At 33.8% G+C, this 24367-nt stretch overlaps 2 protein-coding genes and 1 pseudogene across 3 annotated transcripts; all 3 read right to left on the reverse strand.

The window, feature by feature from the left end:
• Nucleotides 1-1268: 1268 nt before the first annotated feature.
• LOC102601882 (U1 small nuclear ribonucleoprotein 70 kDa) lies at nucleotides 1269-7449 on the reverse strand. 2 transcript variants are annotated; one of them, XM_006340541.2, is made up of 11 exons: nucleotides 7170-7449; nucleotides 6287-6401; nucleotides 6122-6201; nucleotides 5274-5349; nucleotides 5114-5178; nucleotides 4932-4994; nucleotides 3289-3370; nucleotides 3066-3213; nucleotides 2495-2563; nucleotides 1669-2333; nucleotides 1269-1571 (listed from the first exon to the last, which is right to left on the reverse strand). In XM_006340541.2, exons 1-10 carry the CDS (start codon nucleotides 7263-7265, stop codon nucleotides 1703-1705), a joined length of 1425 nt encoding a protein of 474 aa, XP_006340603.1. In that variant the 5' UTR covers nucleotides 7266-7449; the 3' UTR covers nucleotides 1269-1571; nucleotides 1669-1702. The 2 variants fall into 2 exon arrangements, with proteins under 2 accessions (XP_006340603.1, XP_006340602.1); XM_006340540.2 differs by having other exon boundaries at nucleotides 1669-2336.
• Nucleotides 7450-10557: 3108 nt separating this feature from the next.
• On the reverse strand, nucleotides 10558-14452 carry LOC102602438 (proline-rich receptor-like protein kinase PERK5; annotated as a pseudogene).
• A 507-nt stretch (nucleotides 14453-14959) lies between these two features.
• LOC102602776 (F-box protein At5g49610-like) lies at nucleotides 14960-17985 on the reverse strand. The gene is made up of 3 exons (XM_006340543.2): nucleotides 17845-17985; nucleotides 17191-17308; nucleotides 14960-16430 (listed from the first exon to the last, which is right to left on the reverse strand). The coding sequence occupies exons 2-3, from the start codon at nucleotides 17302-17304 to the stop codon at nucleotides 15279-15281; spliced, it is 1266 nt and encodes a 421-aa protein (XP_006340605.1). The 5' UTR covers nucleotides 17305-17308; nucleotides 17845-17985; the 3' UTR covers nucleotides 14960-15278.
• Between the last annotated feature and the right edge of the window lie 6382 nt (nucleotides 17986-24367).

Raw genomic sequence — 24367 nt, forward strand, 5'->3', positions numbered from 1 at the left:
GTGAAATCAGGATTTTCACTATGAAAATTATTTGTAATCCGTTCTAAGTTTGGAGTTTCATATCTATTTTCTTGTTGGTTTGGGTTATACATGTATTAGTAATATAATGATTAGTTATGAGAGAATCTATGTATTATTTTTCGTAGGAATTAGTTATGCAATTGCATATTTTATCCAGTATAAAACATTAGTTTCCTCGTTAACTTATACATGCATATACTAATTATACATCGCAAAAGAATAGTACTCACAAAACACTTTATTTCTTATGCGTGATCTAATTAATACATCAATAGCCTAATCAGCAACCAAACGACTAGAGAGAAAATGTAATTAATCAGCGAGGACGGAAAAATAAACATTCGTGAGTTAAGAAATGATAATATACAGTTGGGGATTATGGCGTCTGTATACAAACAATTTAGAGGTTTTCGAGAGAATGAGCGATGAAGATGTAACAAACAGAAATATTTTGGTTGGTTGAATATAAAAGTTATAACAGCCTAAACAATTTGTATCTTTCTGGGAAACTTCTGAAGATGTATCACTACAAGTACAGAAATTTTTAGCTTTCAGCATGGTACCAAATTGTTTAATTTGGATCACATATGTCCTACGCGTTCAACCCCTATCATAAGTTCATGCACATTTACGCGCTATCAATTTGGGGGAAAAGACATATGAAGTAGGATGTTTTGGTTTTTAGCCCTCCAACCTCCACCCATTTTTGCTCCCTTGAATCTTGATGATTCGAACCACCCACAAGACATATTGTAGTCTTGCTAAGATTTTGTGTATAAAAGTTTGCATTTAACGACAAATTAAGTTGATGTAAATGCCATATATGTTCTTATTGAGTTGATATAAATGCCATATATGAAACTCTTTTTACCTTAAATACAACAAAACAAAAAAAGAGGCATGCCTTTGAACAAAGTCAGAGCGGTGTCTTTATTTGGAACTAGACAACTCCAAGTACTTTCTATTCAACATTTTACGTAAAGGAACTGTACATCTTCGCTATCAAAATTCAAAACTCTCACCATCCAAAAATATACATAGCATACAACCCAGAAAGGGAGAGGCATATCACTCAAAAACTCAAAACCTCAAAACCTCTAGTTAAAGGGTAAGAATGAAATCCACAACTTTGAAGCCTTAGAGACACTGTATCATTTAGACGCTGGACGATTTTATTTATTTATTAATATTCTACAGAATCCCAGCCCCCTCAAAGAAATTTCAAACTATTTTCATAGGAGATAATATCCAAAAACAAATATGCTAATAAAGAACCAAAATACCATAACATGAGCGAATAGTCTGTTCAACATACAAGTACTCGTAACAAACACAAAAGCGCACACAAATCCCGAATAAATTCACATTTAACAAGTTCACATAAGAACTCCGCAAGTAATTTACCAAACAATTCCAAAAGCAGATACAAAATTTAAAACATGGGCCGATGCGTCGCACCATCATCTTAGTGTTTCCATTCCCGCACTAGTCAAGCAGGTATTCCAACAGATAGTTGCATTTTCATTGAGGTATCAGTAGGCCATGTCTTCCTGCGAGTCAAAAATTCAGACAAATCTAGTGCAGCAATATTATTGAATGAGATATTAAAATTACCTACATAGCATATGGATTTTATTGCAACCTTACCACAGCAACACAAGCTGAAGCATACTCTTCATCGTCAGTAGTCATATTCACGAGAATGTGACCTATCTGAACGCTTGTAATCCTGGTCCCTTTCTTTTGCCTCAGATGCCCCGTGGTCATAGGCATAATTATCCTCTTCCATTTGATCATAACGATCATGACCACGACTGGCATCTTTATAGCGATCATCACCACCTTGTGCATCTGGATTCTCATAGTCTCCTCGACCTTGGTGGTGATCATAATAGTCATAATGTCCATGATCATCTTCAGGTTCGGCAGGATCATAATTCCTTTCTTTGTCACCGTGTCGTCCCCGCTCGTGTTTTGATTCAACATGCTCATAATCATATTCTCTATCACGAGAACGCTCACGACCCTGGTCAACCTCACCTTCATCCTTACCTTTTTCCCTGTCCTTCTCGCGGTGGCGATCTCGCTCACGGTGACCATCCCGGTCTTTGTCTTTGCCTCGCTCACGGTCACGTGTCCTATCACGTTCGCGATCACGGTCACGACCGCGATCTTTTTCTCTTTCTCTGGTTCTTTCGCGTTCCCTATGATGTTTGTCATCTCTTTCACGTTCCCTTGGTCTGTCATGAGAACGCTCACGAGATTTCTCTCTGTCCTTATCTCGCACCCTTTCACGGGACTTCTCCCGATCCCTGCTAATATGGGAATTCATAATAATATTAGACGTGAAACACATTATAGCATTAACTCACATTTAAACTAAACAGAGTAGTGAATCGGACAACTCATCCTTGGAGAAGTAGAAATTTGTCTGGGAGTTTAATTGCCAGAAAGGAACTCAAAGCCAGCATACCTGTCCCTGTCATCTCGTGCTCTTGGCTCCTCAGAGCGAGATGCTGCCCTTCCCGGCTGAACCACCTCTCTGAAAAATAGAAGAAGTATAGAGTCGACAATAATTAAAATTTCATGTAAGAATTTAAGCTTTTCACTTGACAATCATACCAGCATCTAAACAAGAAAAAACTACTTTGAGAACATTTTATGAGTAATTATCAAACTGAATGCCAAACAATAACAAATTCAACTTGTAGACAAGATATCATACATAGAAGCTCAGAGCAGCAAGTCATTTTTAGGAAAAAGGAACACAAACTGAAGCATCTATATACCCCGAAAGACGGGTTGAAATTCAGAAAAGCAGTTTATGTCAACTACAAGCAAACATGTCTTGTTGTATCTAGCAAATTAGCATTTTAAGCAATATGCAACAATAAAATCAACTCAAACAGAGAAGAGGAGACATTCCCATTGCGATTTTTACTCCATAGACACCACAGGAACACCGTTATTGCACTAAAGAAGAGCTGAGATCAATGTCCTTTTTAGCACTATGCATATGTACATATGACAAGTTCATGCAATACCTATTAGCATCTTCATTTCCAACTCTTGTTGTTCCAAGTCCACCGCCAAGTCTGCGGGGACGCCAATTGGGGACTGTTCTACCACGTTCAACATCAACCAGCACTCTTCTATTATCAATCTTCTTTCCATCAGCTTGTTTATATGCAGCTGAATTATATCCAAAAGAATTAGAGATGGAAGTGAGACTTCCAAAAAGACAGAAGCATAGGAGTTTAGAGAAACCTTTCATATCCCGTGTATGCACAAACTCAATGAAAGCATAACCCCTGGGTTTATTGTTTGTCTTGTCCATAACCAAGCGAACCTGAAACTCGAACAATTTATGGAATTAACACTACTAATAACATTATAATCATGTTTGATGCAGCGGTCAAAAAAGTTTATGTTTTTTATCTACTCAGCACGATTAGGTACAGTAAGCTCCTAATGGCACGGCAGGCACTATGCCTAATTAGCCGTGCTCACCTTTGAATCAAAGAGCTCCCAGGCGAGATGCTTCATCATCACTGCTAGAGTTGAACAAGAACTGTGGCCTTATGTTTGCAATATATTCTAACTCCCCTTACCAGGGAACATTTTAAAATAAAATAAATTATTATAGAAGTATAGTCAAATACCAGGTGTCTCCTGAAATGCTTGAAACTTTTTTGATAGCCTTTGAATCCAAAAGTAAAATCTTAGCAGCATAGATGGGATGTAAGAAGAATAAAGAAGAGAACAAGGTCAATACTCCCAACAATTTTTTACCCAGTAAAGGCAAGTATCAATCTCCGGTGTTGCTTGGAATAAGAGGCCAAAGATATATTGCATCATTGCTCTGCTCATCTAAGTGTTCAGCTTTGTTTCATGTAATGTAGCTCGGACTTGGAAATTGAATGGTCATGTTTGGCAACTCAAAAAAACAAAAGCTACCAGAAAATTAAGTTTTACCCTTACCAGGAAAATACCTAGGAGTCGAACATCTTTACCTTTGTGGTTCTAGAAACTAATGGAATATCAGAATGAATAGCACTTGAAACTAATGATATCCAAACCAGGATAAGAGGATAAAGACATCGAACTGATACTCAATAATTGGAGCACTGTTACCTGAGGAAGGGCATACTGGCAATCTGACCTTTATTTTACAAAGCAAAGAAATGCTAGTAACTTCACAAAAAAATTCACCCATTTTCAGAATGCAGAATGCACCTCGAACACCAGGGAATAGTGCTAGCAGTTCAAACAACAATCCATTTCTTAACTACAGCCTGAGGAGATGCATCCGAAGGTACAATTGAAAAAAAAAAAAGTTCTCCAGATAAAATGTGATTTTGAAAGCTTATAGCATAAACCATTTCTTTTTCTTTTTTAATAATCTGAAGCACTAAGGAAGTCGAGAGCTAATCAGTTTATTACTATTTAACAGACTGCCAAATTCAATAACTTCTCATCAAAATACTGAAGTGCAATCCATGCTATAAGTTTATACACATAAAGAATGCATCGCATGCACCTTAAGTGAAAGTTTGAAACTTAAGTAGAGTAATGTGGGGTACTTCTTTTATGTACTCCATCCTCATTTTGAAGGACTCAACTATAAAGACAACCTTTCAAAAAGTGTATCGACCCCACAGTTCTTTAAATTTTGGTGATTAAAATCTGTTTTGAGATAAGATGCTAATTTTTTTTATGAAGTACATAAAGAGAAGCTGCTAAAAATTGTAAGATGTTCAGTGCTTTCAGAAAATAATAAGTTGTGGAAATATCAATTTGAGAAACGGCTGGATAGTAGGAGGAAGTACCATGCCACCATAAAAGTACACATCTTACCAACCAAAAGCCAGTAACCTGAGCCCCACAAAGGGATGCTCTATAATACCTACCCGCTTGATTGGACCATAAGCCTCGAATTCGCGTTTGACTCTGCTTTCTGTTGTTTCATAATTCTGAGAAAATGTGAAAGACAATCAACAAAATTAAGAAGATATTTCATTGTCAAAAAAAACAAAACTTAGATGATATTCCCAAGTAACAGCAAAATTGATCTAAAAAGATCTTCACTCACAAGTCGTGCAACAAAGAGTGTCTTGTATGGATCTCCGGTAACATTTGGGTCGCTGCTAGGATCATCTGTTCAGCAGAAAAAAACAAAAATTTATTCCATTTTTTATCATAAAATATGGCTCTCAAATATTCAGAAAATAAAAAACTTAGGCACTTCATACATTTTTCAAGCTCCTCAGCAGCCTTTTTAGCACCCTCCTCCAGCCGTAACTTGTGGATCCTAGCTCTTCGTTCAGTCTGCATCCAATAACAAAAGCAATCAATGAGCATAAACAAAAATATACACAGATTCACCATAGTATGTAATTGCACATCTTATGTTACATCTTATTATACTTTGCTGGAATAAAGTAACTCTTCAGAACCGGTTTGGATACCAGAGGATGTAACTGTCTCGATCCCAAATTAGTTGGATTAGATAACCCACATCTCAAGTTAAATAGTAAATATAATCCACTCCTCTAACTACATGCACTACCAATTTACAACAGATTCATCTCTATTGACTTGGGGAGACAACAGTATCTTCCAGATAAGATGAGATCCAATGGTTACAACAGCTCCACACCTTGGGGAGATAATAATAGAAGCTTTCAATTACACAGAAAATTTTGGCATTATTCAGTGCAAGACAAACATAAAACACACAACTAAAACTACCCTGAGGGAAAAATATAAAGAACAAGACATGATATTACCACTAATTCAACTACAACACAATGTTTTAGTGTCATTTGTTGGACATTCAAGATTCATTCATCTCGAGATAGAAAAAAAAATCAGCAGAACATTATATGGCAAAACACACAAATAATCAAGCAAACATCAAATTGATGAAATTAAAATATCACTGTTAAGAGAACATGGATGATTGCTTATTGCTAATTGGTGTTGAAGCAGTTAATAAGGCAAGAAGAAGGGAGAAGAATGAATATCCAACCCTCAATTAAACATAACGACCTACCCAAATAGATCAGAAAAGAAATTGCAGCATATAAAATAATCTTACCGGGGTTTCAACCTCAGGGATTGGTGGAGCATATTCTGGATCACCAGGTTGAGCGAAGTTACTAACAAATTGTGCCATCCCTAAAAAACAAATGAGAATAGTTCTAAGAATTATACAAGATAACTGACGGAACAAGAAATGACTCAATCCATGAAGAATGTTAACCAGTATATGAAGGGCATTTTCTCTTCTCGGGGGGTGGTTTGTACTCCAAAGGTGGGCGGGGCTCAAACAGCTTCAGAAGATTAGCAGTCAACCCAGTTGGATGACTTTGACCAATCTGCATATATTACATATATCAACAAAGAAAATACACAAACTTGCAGCACCAGTGAGGAACAAAGAAAAGGATTGCCAATACTGCAACAGCCTGACAACATAGTTCTACACTTCTACTGTTATTCTAAGCCAACTATCTAGTCACACAGTATATTTAGCTGTCATAAAAGCACAACAAATATGCATCTTAGACAATTTCTAGTCTCATTTCACAAAAACAAAAATAATAAACTTGAGTTGGAATTGGAACAATTCTAAAAATATCACGAAACAAGAAATAAACCACAACACCTTACTCACTACTACATAATGACAAATCATGAAGACATCAAGAAACCAACAACGTTGTTCTAATTTCCCCAAACCACTTGGGGGTTGACATATGAATCCACATCAATTCCACTCCATCTAGGTCTGTTTCCCCCCAGTATTATACAATTAATATTTTGGGAAAGATTAGAGGTACCTAAGACTATGAATTAATAAACATTGAGAATCCATAACCAAACTAAGAGAGGGACTTAATGTGAGTTTACCGACAACAACTGACTAGACCATAATCCTAACAAGTCGGTATAGTCTATATCGATACTTCACTTCTACTCTCTTTTTTTCCTTTGCTAAATCCACACGAACGCAATAAATCACAAATACCAAACAAGTTGAAGCAACAGGGCACAAAATCATCTAAATTTCTAACCTCATATTCATCAAGAAAGAACCTAAGTCAGTAATCAACAAAGACAACAGATCGAATGTTATAACTTACCAGCTTGAGTTGCATGACATTAGCGCGATTCTGGGCCTTTGCACGGGCCTGAACGTTAGGGTTGTTCCGCATGAAGGCATCGTTGAAGTCTCCCATTGAAGCCGACTAGGGTTTTTGCTAGATGCGAATCGCCGCCACAAGAAGTGGAGTTACGTTAATCGGACGATTGGAGAGATGGAGAAGATAGCTGAGAGCGGCACGAAAACCAAAATAGAAACAAGGGTTTATCCGGCGAAGAGAAGCGGCTCATATAAAGACTCCATCAGAGATCTCACTCCATCACTCGCGAGTTCATTTATACCAAAATTTTAGAAATAATTTTTTTAAAACTAAAAATACGAAATATCATTTAATCTTTTAAATATGTCATGTGAAAAGATAAAAAAAAATATCAAAAAATAAAAAGAAATTTTCTTTTTAAAATTAACTAAAAAGAAAAAATAAACAAATAAATTATAACGAATGAAACAATAACGATGAACAAGGGATAAATACAGATTTTTTGTGTCTTGAATACGAAATTTCATGAAGTTGTGAGACTATTGAATTTTAAGGATATATGTATGATACTGAAGAAAAAATAAATATAAAAAGTGAATTCTTAAAGAAAATAAATCAACTCAAAAAGAAAGACATATAAATTGAATGTAATTAATATTTTCTCTAATTCATATTAAGTAAATTATGTTTGAACGAATGTAATTTTAATTCTTGACAAAAGTTCTAGCAAGAAATTATTGTTGTTAACCTTTCAATTCAATATATTTTGATTTATTTTAAAGGAAGATTGTGATATGCTGAGCAGGTGAAAACGAGTTTGCTTAAACACCTTATAATTGTCACTTTGATCAATTGAAAGAAGTCAAAACACAACAAAAAAAAATTATATTACTTTTAAAAAATTCACAATTACAAGTTTTTTAAGCAAGCGGGCTTTCACCTACCCTCTCAGAATCATCCCAATCTTCCTTAATAATTGATAAATATCAATATCAAAATACCTAGAATTGAAAGGTTTTACTACAAAAGCTTATTATTTCCTACTCTTGTTATTTTATTTCCTTTCTCTCCATTTAGGAATTATTTATAGTTAAATATACCTTACAGTGAATGAGCAATTAGAACTGTCAAAAAGGGTCGGTCCAGCCCCATCCAACCCAAGAAATTTGAAGGGCTAGGGCGGGTTGGCCCTTCATTTGGAAGGGAATGTCCAACCCAACCCAACCCTACAAGGGCTGAGGGCTACGGCGGGCTAGCCCTTCTTTTTTTTTTCTTTTCAAGCTTATAATTATATAACATCAAAATAATGAGAAGATTTTCAAATCAATATGACAAACAATGGTAGTGTTTCAATAACACTAGCAAAAACTAAAATGTAATTAGCATGTATCTTGCATACCAAATACGTGAGCGAGATAAGAGAGTGACAAGCAAGATGGGAGGGAGGCGAGGGCGCGAGATTTGTCTATATATCCTATATACATGCGAATCTACTTGGATAAAGTGTATCTAGAACAAATTAACCTAATTTTGAGTCCATATATTATGAGATACATGTATTTGGACATACCAAAATCTGGTAAGATTCATAATATTACAACCTAGCGTGTATTTAAGTAATTAGATTATATACTAGCGAGATTATTGTAAGTTATCCTTAAATAAAAAGTTTTGGTCCATGGGTCGACCCTGATTAAGCCTCAAGGACTAAGGGCTTATATAAACTGAGCTTATAAGCCCTAGTTTTAGATGGGATTGAAAAATCCTATCCCAACCCTACCCCAATAACGGGTTGGGTTGGGCCGGCCCCATGGGCTAAGCCCATTTTTACGACTCTACGTGCAATACACGCTTTTATTGTCCAAAAGACGTCATGTTGGGCATGTGTCAGGGTCCCAATGCGTTGTATTTATCGTCAATAAAAAATTAAAACCTTACGAAGGACGTGCATTGGGACCTTAACATGTTATCTTACAATGTTAACCAACGCTTTTGAAATTTAAGTTTTGACTACTTTTCTCCTGCCAACTGCTCTCATTGTGCACCAAACTTACGTTACTATGTTTCAATATGGGTTTTTCAAAATCAAATTATAACCAATAATTCAATTGTAAATTTGACTTATTGGTATTGGTTATTGAATTAACAATTGATAATTAAACAAATTAAAAGTATATAATTAATAATAATTGATGTAGAGATAAATTACTCAATTTTCTTATATGATAAATTATCAATCCATTAAAATTATTATATTTATAAATTATAATTGTTTCCTAGCATATATTTATACTTTCCCCGCTACTTCTAATTTTTTTTCTTGTTAATGTAGCATAAAGATTTGGTTTGTTCCTGCTGGGGGATAGATCTCGTGATATATTTAATGAAACAAAGAGAAATAAGTTAACTAAAGCAATGATAAGTATTTTCTTGTTGTGATTTTAATTGAAGAAAAGGAATAATATAACAGTAGTACTTAAGATGTAAATTGATGACTGCTCGATAATCGTTAGATAATTGTTAATTTGATATTAAATTAATCAATATTTTATTGGTTAAATTGCAAATTAATACATAAATCTAATCGTTGTTTTATTTTATCTTTTTTTTTTTTTAATTTCATCTTTTGTCTATTTCTTAAATACTATTCCCCCGATTTCAATTTATGTGGCAACTTTCGAATTTCAATCTTATTATTAATTGTTGTGACTTATAGTACTTTTTACGTAATTTACAAATGTATAAATTTCATATTTTTATGTAATTTACAAATATATAAATTTCATTTAAAAAATTGAAAATTTCATGAGCAAATTTCAGTTAAACTTAAATTGATTGACTCTCAAAATATGAAAAGTGTCACATAAATTGTTTGATGGTTGATATTAAGCTATACCTGCATAAATGTTATATGCAAATCTTGATATTGCCTATTTTATATTAAATATGATATTATAATCCTAGATAATCCTATTTCCAACCGAACAACCCATAGATGTTTTGCAAGAATGGGTGAGAAGGAGATCTACCGTCCTTAATCACTCTTAATTAGGGATAAAATTTGTTCATTGGATATTTACACCAAATCAATAGAAGCATGATATGTATTTACACATAATATTAAAAGCCAAACTATAGTTAATTAACATGAATTCTTATCTCATTAGATCACCAAACTAAAATAAATTTACATAATTTAATATAAACACAAAATACGACTAAATATTTACTCTTAATCATACTTAGTGGACAGGCTTTTGGCAGAATAAAAGCGTTTGAAAACCATAAGAAGAAATTATAAAATCAAATATTATATATATAGTACAAATGTACAGAATATTGAGACAAAAATGATACTGTGCTATATATAACGTAATGTAATGTAATATATACATAAGCATATTTTGCTGCTATGCCTTTGATTTTGTATATTTATTTGACAAAATCACGAAAGAGTAAGATCCATTAATTGGATCAGTTCTAGGGAAGAAGTCAAAATGTTAGCTATTCATCCTGTCAAGCTTCAAGTCTTCAGCTAGTTAGCTATTCATCCTCTACCTCTTTGATGATGATCAAGCTCACTGGAATCACCGCTCGAGGAGGAAGGGTTGAGTCCATAGTCACTTGTCCCTCCATATTCACTGCTATCGAATTCTTGGTTTGATATCATTTTCCTAAACTTGACCATGTCAGCGTTGTATGCACCAGTATCGTAGGTATCAGTCTTTGCACCATCGCTCATGTCCTCCAAAGATGAATCGCCATCCAAAGCTCGCATAATCTGTTCATTAGAATGTGCATCACTAATTGTCTCCAGAAAGTAGAAGAGAAGAGGAACATATACAATGAGTCTAATTGCAATGGTATAAGATATAAGTTCACAGTAATAGATAAAGGTAAACCACAAAACCATGTACTAACCGGACTTAACAAAGGAGGGTCTAGTTTGATAGCTCTATTCTAGAAGATGACATACCTGAGTCATCTTTGGACGTCTTTTAGCAGAATGACGAGTGCTAGCAGCAGCACAGACTACTAGCCGATGCAGCTCCTTTGGAACACTGTTTCCTTCAAAAGGAGCACCTACCAATTCGTCATATTTTCCCTCTTCCAAGGTGTTTTAAGAAGCGGCCTAGCCTGTTCATATTCATACATTAGGTTAATAAGGGTATGCATATACAAAAATTGGTGTCTAAATACACGTTAAAATCTAGGTATTGTTGATGCAATGAATAAGATATGGAAACTTGAGATCAAGAGCGAACCCAGTCTACTAAACTGTCTTCCATAATATTGCTAGGATCAATAGGTCGCTTCCCAGTTATGAGTTCCAAAAGCACAATTCCAAATGAAAACACATCTGATCTGTCTGTTAGCTTGCCACTTGATGCATATTCAGGAGCCATGTACCTGCAGTATAAGGATAAGATGGCTTTTTCATTACTGATGCCTAATTTCTTCTAGAATCAAGCACCCGCATTTATTACTTTAACCAAGAGGTCCGAAAAAGTTAAAATGACTTCTAAAACATTTTTCATGTATGTTAAACATTGGTTTTTTTTTTTGCCTTCACTGTGGATATCTCTTGCCTAAGCTACTATGACTAAGCATATGAAAAGTTCTCTGAAAATTAGAGACCTTTAGAACCCCAAAACAAAAACATCAAACTGATTTTCAGGGCATTCTAAATCTTGCTCAGAATTATCAAATTTCTAGGCTTTTTAGATTGATAACATGGTATATGATTGGATTTCGACCAATTAAGATTTTTCGGTAAGTCTGGAAACATTTAAAGATAAAAGATTATATGTCACTTCTAAAGATAAGCACTAACCTTCACCTAGTATTTCTTTTACCTCTCAAAAAGTAGAAAAATGCTATGCTCAACTCACCCGAAAGTTCCCATAACACGGGTGGAGACATGAGTAAAGTTGTCAGAAGAAAGCTTAGCCAATCCAAAATCTGCCACCTGAGAAACCAGAAACACTCTTGTAATTCCCAAGGTTATCATGATTATTAAGCAACACTTCTAATAAAAGTGGAGATTTACGTTGAAAACCAACCTCCCAAGTTTCCTGACACATGCAAAATACATAATAACAAATACACGAGACAATAATGACTACAATAATTTTACCTTAGCTTCAAAGTTGTCCTCAAGTAGAATGTTTGCAGCCTTTATATCACGGTGGATAATTTTAGGATGGCCTGTGTATAGAAACAAGGGTTGAGAAAGAGAAACAAAGAGAAAAAGAAAAGGGGAGCATTGCGAATAGAAAAAATTGTATACAATCTTCATGGAGGTAAGCTAATCCTCTGGCTGATCCCAACGCAATTTTAAGCCTTGTTCCCCAATCCATAACACGATGGCCCTTCCCTGCAAACAAATTTAATTTAACCATTAGCATGGAGAGCATTTTCAACAGTTCAAATGGTTTTTTAAAAGAATTTAACTCATACATATTTACCATGTAAATAATTTTTATGTCATTACTTGGTGTATTTTCTCACTTGTAGTAAGACGTAATTTGTGTTATTCTTTAGGTTACTAATTCCACTTTTTATGAATAGTTACATGTAGTTATATTTAAGGCGACGTGATAGTGTAATAATTCTTTATACTAGCTAGTGTATATAAACTCTTAAGGAAGTCTTTCAATTATGTATCATAAAAGGGAGTATTCAACGACAGGGGAAGTACCATGAAGATGGAATTCCAAGGTTTTGTTGGGAACATACTCATATACCAACATTCGCTGGCTATCAGCAATGCAATATCCAACAAGAGAAACAAGGTGGCGATGATGAACTCTGCTAATGATATCAACCTCTGCCTGAAATTCTCGTTCACCTTGTCCACTGCCTGACTTCAAACTCTTGACAGCTACCACCGTTCCATCAACCAAAACACCTTTATGTACATACCCAAAACCACCTTGGCCTAACAAATTGGCCTTAGAAAATCCAGAAGTTGCTCTAGCTAGCTCCTCATAAGTGAACTGACTCTTAGAGAACCCACCAAGACTCGGAGATGGCACAAGAGCTTGGCCATTAACAGCAAAGGTGCTGTCGCTACTTGTATAAACTATGGTAGGAACCTTTACAATGTGTTCCGTGGGCTTAGGACCTTTGTAGTATGGATCAGTACTACCTGCACCTAAGAACAAAAATATACACTGTTACTAGGATGGTGAAACCTCCTACAGTTTTTGAGTTTCTCATTAAAACAACAAATGTATACTTGAATAATTATGACAGAAATTGGATATGCATATAAGTTAAACTCTTACTTACACAAGAGAGTACTAATTATGCTTTTAAGCGACTCGATAGTTCAAGTTTTTATCAATTTACAATATCAGGATATGTAACTTATACTCGGAAAGAAATAAAGACACATAGGTTACAATTTTACGAACCTTTAGGTGGACGTCTAGGAGGACCAGGAGTACCAGGAGGACCATTGGTATAGTAGTGTTCTTTCTTCTTCCTTCTCCAGTAAATTAAACAAACAATGATAGTGGCAAAAATCATCAATCCTGCCACTGCTATTCCAGCAACTATAAACATATCAGATGAACCTGAATTAGACGAAGGCGAGCCATTGTTGTTTCCTGAAGAACCAGCTGCTGGTTTGCCTGAACGTTGTGCACCGCCTGGTTTTTCAAAAGGTGCTGATTTTTCTGAAGGTGGAGGAGGAGATAATTTTCCAGCAGATAATGAAGGCGGTCCTGAGGAAACTGGGGGTGGGGGATTAAATTTGGATGAGGTAGGAGGAGACGCCTCATCAGGAGCATTGGGTGATGTGGTAGTGTATTCTGACGGAGGTGGTGGTGATTCAGAAGCTGAGGGTGGTGGTGATGACGGAGGAGAAGATTCCTTTGCGGGTGGAGGAGATTCTGGGGGTGGGGAGGTAGGCGGAGCTGGTGGTGGCGGAGATGGGGAGGAATTAGAAGGAGAGGAGGAAGTAGTGTCATTTTTGTCGGACGAAGCAGTACCAGGAGGTGATTGCATATTTCAACAACGGTGAAATTTCCGGCAGCCCAGAAATTCAACCTCTCCCGTTAACTGCTCGTCTCAACAAATCTTCAATGCTCCTATATTTCCATGAAAAACGAAAAAAAGAAAATGTTATGTTAAACAACAAAATTGAAGATCCTATACAATATAGTAACAAAAATGATTCAATTTGGACATGAAGAGAAGAAATTTACCTGAAAGATGTATGAGAACAGAGGGTTCTCAAAAGGGAGAAAGAGAAATCTTAGCATTGTGATGTTCAAAGAAAGCCTACCCCCTTTCCCCTCTCTCACCCTCAAATTGTTTGCTCCTACAAACAAGGACCCTTCTCTCTCTCCCTAGTTTTATTTTATTTTGCATTTTTAACACCGGAGAAAACATTAGTCTATTAACAAGAATATTATGTGGAATTAGTCGAGATGCCCGATATTTTAGTCAACTACAGAGCATTGCAGTAGTAGTACATACTCCAATTAAGTTGGACTATTCTGATTCCTGAATCCTGATCTTTCATAACAAGGCAATATTTCATATTCAAGACTTGATTTCTCTATTTCCCGTTTATTATAAGTATAACTGTGAGTGCATAATTGAGAAGGAATGATTTACTTTATTCTATTTGCTTTATGAAGATTCGAGGCAGTACGTAATTGTGGGAGCAAGCAAAGAGAAGACAATCAGCTCATCTTCTATCAGACCTGATATGACATAGGAGGAAGTTGATGCCAATTGTAGTTCCAAAGTGTAAGTAGTTCTTAACACTTATCTCGTCAAAAGAGAATCTGACTATTCAATTCCAACATTTTGCACTTGTTTATGTAACAATGAAAAGCACCAAAACTAACAACTAGCAGCAAGAAAGTAAAATGAATGAAGGACAAAAACAAATCATACTACTTTGTCCAAATGAAACAATATCATCAAGGGCACTACTTCCTATTCTCCAGATCCTTGTAACATAACGAGGCTATTTATGTAGGGTGAGAACCTCTTATCAGTATCCACTCGTCCCGGACTCCACAGTGTCTCACAGTTCTGCTCCCTTAGGTGACAAGAGTATATCGTCGTATCAGTACAGGGTACTACTTCTTATTCTCCAGAATTGTGTACCGTAACGAGGCTGTTTATGTAGGGTAAGAACCTCTTATCAGTATCCACTCGTCCCGGACTCTGCAGTGTCTCAAGCTTCTGCTCCCTAAGGTGATAAAAGTATATCGTTGTGTCTGTGTGGATCACCACAGTATCACTGTCAGTACAGGGTAGTACCTCACAACACTCCTCCTTGGGTATTCCAAGCACTTGAGTACGAGGCTTCTTGCTTCCAAGATTTACACTGACACTGCGCTTCAGGCCCATGTCCACACCTCCATAGATGTCTATTACGAAAACACTTCCACTGTCATTATAAGCAGTAACATAGCACACCTCATCTCCTATCTGCGTTAAGGCACCACGTTGTTCAGATTGAATATTAGGTACATGTAAAACTGCTGGAATCTCATTTTTCACATCGAACGCTAACACTTCATTCGATGATGTATTCCTCCAGTAAGCCACCCCCTTCATATAAGATCCTCCACCTGCAAGCCTTGTATTTTCCAGCTCTAGACAGTCTGAAGGAGAGCACCTCCATGAATCTGATTCAGAACAGTAAATCTCAAAGCAGACAACTGGATGATCAAGAACAGGGACTGCAGCGACCACGCGATAAAATGATTCAATATTAAACTGAGGATCAAATGCAAGAGCAACTGCAGGATCAGATCCATGGTAATATTGAGGAGGAGGAAGCTTTTTCCAGTGTTTGGTTGCAGGATTGCAAACGTAATAACTGTCCTTCCCCTGACAAAGGAGCAACCCACTGCTAGAACTTAGTACTTTAACAACCTCAGGCAAGAAACCAAGGGAAGGACTCGGGACTCCGTTCGCGGAACGATGCAGAGACAAAAATATAGGAGGATCATCTTTATTTTCCAGTCTTTGATAAAAGTAGCCTGAAAGTTTCTGGAATGTTGAACTTTGATTGTACGCGAGTAATGGACTAGTTATCCACTGATTCCATTCTTTGGACACTGCCCGAAACTTCATCAGTGATTTAGCAGGGAGGAAAGGCAGTACATGTCTCTTCGCTACATCTTTGATTGTCATGTCCACTCTCATTATGATGTCTACAGGATATTTAGAACCATTGTTCCCTTCCTCCACCTTATAAGCGGCAGTCGTCAAGTCAAACTCTGCTAACTGCAATCCAAACCGAAAGACTTGTTAAAAGAGGTACGGTAATCAGAAGCAAGAGCGATTTACTAACTATGCTGCAATCTCGTACTAGTTAGGATGATCAATATTTGTATCCACTCCTCTTTTTAGGCTGGGCATGTTGTTCACTCAGAAAGACTCATTTAAAAAACAATAATTCATAAATGTCAAAAAATAAAAAAATAACAATAGAAGAATATTAGCACTAGAAAGCAAGATCTTATGAAGTAGCTTCCCAGCAAAACAGGGAAGCAGAGATTGCCCATGACATTGTGAAAATAAAAGAATGGCATCCTTGGAATGAGATGGATAGTGGATTAGTACATTTGGCCCCAACTAGCTTGGAATTGAGGCTTAGTCATTGTTACAATTGTAACTTTAGGTAAGGCGGAATATGGAAGAACTGAGATCCAAGGACATTATGAGGACTAACTTACACCACTTTAATACGTCTGCCATCTGCCAATTTTGAAATGGACATCATAGAAATCACCACTTAGAAAGAAAAAACTTGAAAAGACAAAGTATACAGTATACACCATGTTCAGTACAATTCTTTTAAGACACAAAAAAAGGACATTAACAGGCAACAAGAGACTTCAAGTTCTGTTATTGAGACTTCAAGACCTTAACATACCGAAACAAGTAAAGAGTGCATTAACGAGTTTGATCGAAGAGATGATGATAAAAAAAACTGTTGAACAATTGAAACAAGAAAACAAAATAAAAGGGAAGAAAACTATACCGAGTCAATCCCACCACCCTGAGGTTTAATAGCAACGTAAAAGTCAGAGGAGTCAGAATAGATGTCCTCCTCCAAAGATTCATCACTCAGCATGTCAATCTCAGAACATGCCATTTTTCTGCATAGATATATAAAAATTAGAGCCTCTATTACTTAACAAAAAGAATATATGGAAACGAGAAAATCAAGAAATTGATCTCCAATTCACCTATTAGCAGAGCCCTTGATAACTTGGGTTTCAAGAAATCAAGAAATTTCACTATACTATAAATGAGAAAATCACGAAAATCATTAGTAACGCAGAAATAAGAAGAAAAAAAAAAGCAAGAAAATCCCAGATTGAACAGAGCATCTTATCAGGAAAATCCCATGAACAGAGCACTAAATATAGTTACATTTATTTCATCAAGAAAAGCAAGAACATAAAACGATACATTCAAAGAAGTAGAGGAAACAACAACACATTACCAAAAATTGGAACAAAAGAAAAACGAAAATGATCCTATCTTTTCATGCTAAAATTGATCAACAATTGTAAAACGGAGAAATTCAGTGTTTTTTCTTCTTCTTTTTTTTGTTTTGGATAAATAAACAACAGCATGCGATGATCAGTACCGGTAAGCAAACGAAGAATTAAGAAGAGGAAGAACTCACAAAGTGCAATGCGCGCAAATTCTGGTGAGTAAAGTCGCCGGAAAACCAAGGAAGAAATGGCAAAGAATCGCCGGAAAACCCTAACGACGACGGAGACGAGGAAAAACGCGTGGAGATCGGAGAGTTCAAAACTGACGTGAATGAGAGTTATAGTTTGAGGAGGTGTGCATTCTTTGGCTTTAAGGAAATAAATTCACGGGCTTACCCGGTCATTTTAATTTAATTAAATAAATAAACTTCACTTGTGCCTAAAATAAAAAATAGATGTGCATATTTATTTAGGGAAAATATATTTGACATCTTTTTGGCATAAATTGCATGACCGGGCAAGTTCGTAATTAAAGGGTATTATTGCTGTAAATTCATTTTTTCACTCAAAATGTCAATAGATGACTTCAAGAAATTACACTACCCAATAAATTTTTTATTTTTAATAAAAAAACACTTTCCAAGAAAGTATTTATTACTCTTATTTATATTCACTTCAATACTCTACTCACTCTCTTTCTTTCAATTTTTTGATCTTGTTGTTTATTCTTCTATTCTTCTTTCTTTTCAATATCTTAAATACTATTTTCGTTCATAAATCTCATGGGCAAGTATGTTTGTTTTTAAGGGGAAAAAACAAGGTATATTCATTAAATTAATATTTGTTAATTAATATCTCTACAAAATAATAATATTTTACAATTTCAATAATTATATTTCATTTTGAGGAATGAGAATAGGACTATTAGTTTTCATGAAAATTCAGAACGTTTAATGAATTTATTTTTATTTTTTTAAAATGAAGATCACATTAAGAAGAGTAATTTTTTAATATAAGGATATAGTTAGTATTTAGTAACTGTTAATTTCTATATTTTAATTTATTTGTCTTACTTCCTTTCAAATATGTTTTAAAAAGAATATATTTTTTCTTTTAAAAACAAATCTTTAAGTCCATTTTTTCACGTGACATATTTAAAATCTCAAAATTATACATTTTACATATCTTTAATTCACTATGCAATGAATGACATTCTCAACAATCTTTAGTTTAAGATCTAAAGTACTTGAAACTTCCTATCTTTTAAATAATTTTGGATATCCAACTTCATTTCTATATAAATCTCATGAATTACATCACTGAACTTACACTTCAAATATTCACTAAAAGTATTATGGCTAAGTATGGATTAATAGTCTGAAAGATAATATATATAACCTAAATGTATAAATTATACTGAATGTAAAAATAGTTCATATGTGATATCCTTGATTAAATAGTAGTTAACTCTTTGCGTTATCATCAAATCTGATGCTCAACTGTAGTTTAATCAGTTGATTGCATCGGAAATTTATGATATTCTTTCCATCTCAATTTATTTGATATAATTTGTTTGGATACAAAGTTTAAGAAATATAATTTTTTTAAATAATATTTTAAAATTATCATTAAAATAAATAAATTTTCAAATAAATCAGTACATTGTAAACCTTTTGTCAAATAAGTAAAGAGTAAAATATTGATAGTATGGTTTAATATTTATCAGATAATTTTATTTTTTTTGTGGGGGAGTAACTTTAAAAAAAAATGTCAATAGACAAAGAGGGAGTAAATAAATAAGCATTCTTAGCTAGAGAAGTAGGAGATTTTCAAGCCCTCAAGTCCCTTAAGTGCAAGATTTGAATTCAAAATTTGCACATGAATTTACGATGAAGGATAAAAAAAAATGCCTATATATAACAATAAGAAATTGAAATAATTTTGTTCACCATTATAAGGATGTCTCATTCTTATCTATATAGTTAGAAAAAATGGTTCTAATTTGTCTAATCGCAATCGATAAAATATAAATTTAGATTATTCGTAAAGTTCAATTAACATTGATTTGAAAGTAAATGTTTTTTCTGAAGATAATCTGCGGGCTTGGAAACCTACTTTCTGAAGCGGGCCCTACCACGTACTCGTACTACCCCCCATTGCGCATCCTGTGTAACATCAAGGAAAGGGAAAGAGTACCTTCTCATTGGGGCATGCCGAAAGGGACAAGGGCGGTCTTGCTTGGCGCGAAGGCTGCTGGTTCGGGGGTAGAGTACAGTACTAAAGGTCCTCGGACTTCCAGTGTAAAATTTATTTTTTAAGAAGATAATTAATAAGAACATAAAGCAAAATAGTAAAGTTGATCAATCTATTAAGAATTTATTAATAACCATGTAAAATAAAAAATAAATATTATTTGTAAAATATTCACATAAGAAATGTAAATATTAATTCTAATTATTATTTATTCCATATGATGCACTACTTGATCTTGGTTCTTTCTCGACTAAGAAGCAAATTATTGGAGAATGTAACTATCACTTATCCCTAATTAAGAAGAAACATAAAATTAAAAGTAAAAATAGTTAACCTTACTATCCAACGCCAACGGAGAAGACCATTGAACATTGAAGCAAAAAATGAAGGTGAATAACCATTTAGAGAAAACGAAATAAAGCAATACACAAAATTAAAACATAATCGCTATTTTTTTTATAGCATATAGGAAGGCAAGATAGGAACAAAGTGGCATAACCAGTGTCAAACACCTATGCTCTCAAGGCTATAGAAACTAACAAGAAGCTTTCCATAAAATACCAATACATCTTCTAATATGAATTTGCTTCTGTGAAGCAGGCATGTTGATACCATATTTAACTAACTCTTTTAATATAGTAGAAGAAGATGATATATTATATTAGAAGATAGTAGAAACTAGAATAAAGAAAGAAAAAAGGAAAAATATTCCAAACTTAGGCCTTTAAAAATGAGATATATGTTTAGGTCCCCAAATTAGAGGGTATCTATTTTTCTTTTTAAGTAATAATAAAATTATAATAAGTTTTCTTTTAACAAAAAATAATAATATTATATCTTTCTTTTAGTTCGTTTTGAAATATAAAATAATGTTTCTTCTTTTTTATCAATTTTAAAATTTAATTTTCACCTGATATGTTTAACACCACAAGATTAAAAAATATTTTGATATATTATATATTTATATATTAGTTTAAGACCATACAAAGTGGCATAACCAGTGTCAAACACCTATGCTCTCAATGCTATAGGAACAAAGAAGAAGCTTTCCATAAAATACCAATATATCTTCTAATATGAATTTGTTTCGTGAAGCATACATGTCGATACCACGTCTAACTAAATTATTTTTCTAATATAGTAGAAAAGGAATATAGTAGAAATTAGAATAAGAAAAAAGAAAAATATTGTAAACTTTCTTAAACTTTACATTAACAAATACTGCAAAGTGTCTGAAGGACAAAGATAAGATTTCACGATGTTTGATTGGAGAATGGTAATGACAACAACATATTTTGTTAAAGATTGCTATGGAACGCTTAAACGCATGTATTTTTCTTGTATTCGTATTTAGATATGAATTTTGATTACATGGAGAGAGGGGATGGAACAACTGGGAAGTTTTGTAAGTGGTTATTCTTGGAGAAATGGTCGGAACAAGTCGGAAGTTATTTGATTATTTTTCTTTAGTAATTATAGAGAATATGTTTGGAACCTTGAGGAAGAACTAGGAATCTTAGATGCCAATGAGCTTGAAATTGTGAATTGTGCAAAATGACTATTTGTGTGGTTATGTTTTGTTAAATTCTTACTTTTGCTCGTCTTAATAATATTTGATCGGAGAAATGAGATTGAAACCTTACCAAATCGCATGAAACATCTTCATCCCATTTGAACTTGAAAACATTTTCTTTAATTGTGGTTTTACAGCCGTAACAAATCATACTCTTGACATCATTTCACATCTTCCTCAGAAGTTGTTTCAGATCCTTTGCATGCAGGAGTTGTTACGTCACCACTCTATCTATCAGCTTATACATTCAATACCTATGGACATGGTATCACTACTACTCCTATCTCCCCTAATTCTATATTGCATCCGATCTCACTATTGCTACTCCTAAACATCCCACTGGAAATAATGTCTCTCGCTCGGAGCAATCAAAAACCATCTTCTCACCAACTCCAATCTTCCTCCATCCTCCCCAACCATGGTCAAAGGATCAAGTCAAAAGAAAACGGAAAATGAAAATGATAGTCAACAAATCAATCAAAAAATAAAATAAAATGTATTATTTGAGGTTGTGAATCAACATAAACTTGTAACTCTTTATAAATTTATTTTAAATTTTATGTCTTTTAGATAAAATATAGTAATTTATTTTTATCTTTTATTCATAAGAAATCTTCATTTTTATATATCATTCATCGCAAAAATCACAAAAAATCTTTAGTTTACTGCTTGATTCTTCTATTTAATAAGGTAAGTGAGTGCCCTTCCAAAATGCATAGTATTCTGAAGGTGGGCAATCCTTTGAAGATTTTGCTCTCGCTAGAGTAAACTTGCAACATTTTTATATAGATTAGACCTCTGTATTCTATTCTACTTTCGGAAGATAATTTAGTTGTGCATCCTAATTTGTTATTTTCTTTGTTCATTTTCACTTGTCCATCATATTGAAAATAAATGTCCACTTTTACTTATCTAATTTAAAAAATTAAGAGATCTTTTACCATTTAAAACCTATTTGACTTTACATTCAATTGTTTGAAGTGTTATCAATTTCTAATCTGCTAGATATAATAGATCATATCTCACACATAATGATTTTCTTTTTTTTCCCCTGATTCGTTTTTAATACATGCTCTTGATATAGTGTAAATTGAGATAATATCTCATATGGTCGCTCATTTAATTTGATTTTTAATTTCAAAGTCACTCAACTATAGATTTTTCTCTCATAAAGTCATTCAACTTTGAATTTTAACTCAAAAATCACTCAAATATAAACTTTTCTCTTAGAAAGTCACTTAACTTTGAATTTTAACAAAAAATCACCTAACTAACTATGCAAATTTTACTTACAAAACCACTCAATCTATTTTATTATTTTTTAAATTAAAATTACTTATATAATTTTTTTACTTAAAATCAAATTTTAAATAAATAAAAATATGCTTATCTATTTAAATCATTTTAATGACCCACCCAATCAAGTTTACTATGGGTGGATTGGTAAAGCTACTTCCTTTTTTTTGTTCATGCAATAGTCATTTTACCCAAAAATTAAACCAATCTAGAATGTAAATATTTATGTTCTAGTAATTAATCAAATTTATGAAAAAAATGATCTAGGAAACATCAGCATTCGGGCTCTCAAGTCATAGAAGAAAAGAAATTTCGAGATAGTAATTGACTTTTGGCCTTGTTTAGTTGATCCCAAGAAGGGCGATCTAGGAATAGTTGCACCCATTGCAATTGGCTGGTGATATTTTTTAATTTTTTAAAATTTTGACATTAAATAAAATTTTCATATAAATGAAAAAATTGATTAAATAGTTATGAGCATAACTTCACATACCCCAAAGCCTTCGTATATACTCATTTAACACTGCAAATGGTGGGTGACCCCCCAAAACATAACAAACAACAACATTCTTCTCATAATCAATTTCAGTACTAATATATATTCCCTCTAGTGTAAAATAATTGAATGTTAAGACACATTTTTCATATTTCAAATTAATTTAATTTTTCAATCTTTAGAATATTTTTCCATTTTTATTCTTCATTTGAATTTTCTATTTGATGAGTTCATAATCTTTAATTGTTTTAAATTATTCTAAAGATTAATTAAACAATAATCCTTTTGTCCTTAATTACTTATTCACTTTTGAATTGACACACCTATTAAGAAAACAATGATTGACATAATGAGTTTATCATTTTACCCCTATTAATTATGAAGTGGATAAATTAAAAACTTAAGATTTTCAAGAAATTTTACCTTTTTCAAAGTAATTAATTGAGGGGTATAATAAGTAGAAAAAAGGGGATCTCTCATAGATGTATGCTTAAAGTAGATATGCAAAAACCTATGATTCACTAGAATGGATCTTTGTCAAGCAAGTAATGACACATCTGAATTTTCCTACAAAATCATACACTAGATAATGAAGTACCTTCAAACTGTCTCTTACTCAGTCTGTATCAATGGCTGACCTTTTGATGCTAGAAGAGGATTGAGACAAGGGGTCTCTATGTCCCCCTTTCTCTTTGTTTTAGTAATGGAGTACTTCTCATGATTATTGAAGAGCTTAATCACCCGTCCGGACTTTAAATTTCTCTCCAGGTGCTTAAAGATAAAACTTATTTAATTAGGTTTTGCGAACGACTTATTATTATTTTGCAAGGGTGACATAAGGTCTGTACAACTGTTGTTTGATTGTTTTCAATAATTTTCTCATGTTTCATGTCTGATTGCAAACAAAGACCAAAGCGTTGTATATTTTGGAGGTGTGAATGACATAAATCAAACAGTTATCTTGAATATTCTTGTCTTTACTAGAGTGAGATGCCTTTTAGATACTTCAGTGTGCCTCTAAGTACTAAACAACTATCAATCACTCAATGTCAACTCTTGATTGACAAGATGCTAGGAAGAATAACATGTTGAACAA

This window comes from Solanum tuberosum, unplaced genomic scaffold (assembly GCF_000226075.1).
Source record: "Solanum tuberosum cultivar DM 1-3 516 R44 unplaced genomic scaffold, SolTub_3.0 scf00020, whole genome shotgun sequence".
Lineage (NCBI taxonomy): Eukaryota > Viridiplantae > Streptophyta > Magnoliopsida > Solanales > Solanaceae > Solanum > Solanum tuberosum.

Bases quoted from the DNA above. Each gene is read 5' to 3' on its own strand.
- LOC102601882 (XM_006340540.2), bottom strand. From the start codon at position 7,265: ATGGGAGACTTCAACGATGCCTTCATGCGGAACAACCCTAACGTTCAG. The intron at 5,350-6,121 runs GTAAGATTATTT...TATTGGATGCAG, and splicing joins TCCCTGAGGTTGAAACCCCG to ACTGAACGAAGAGCTAGGAT. The intron at 5,179-5,273 runs GTATGAAGTGCC...TCTGCTGAACAG, and splicing joins TGCTGAGGAGCTTGAAAAAT to ATGATCCTAGCAGCGACCCA.
- LOC102602776 (XM_006340543.2), bottom strand. From the start codon at position 17,304: ATGGCATGTTCTGAGATTGACATGCTGAGTGATGAATCTTTGGAGGAG. The intron at 16,431-17,190 runs GTATAGTTTTCT...TTTGGATTGCAG, and splicing joins AGGGTGGTGGGATTGACTCG to TTAGCAGAGTTTGACTTGAC.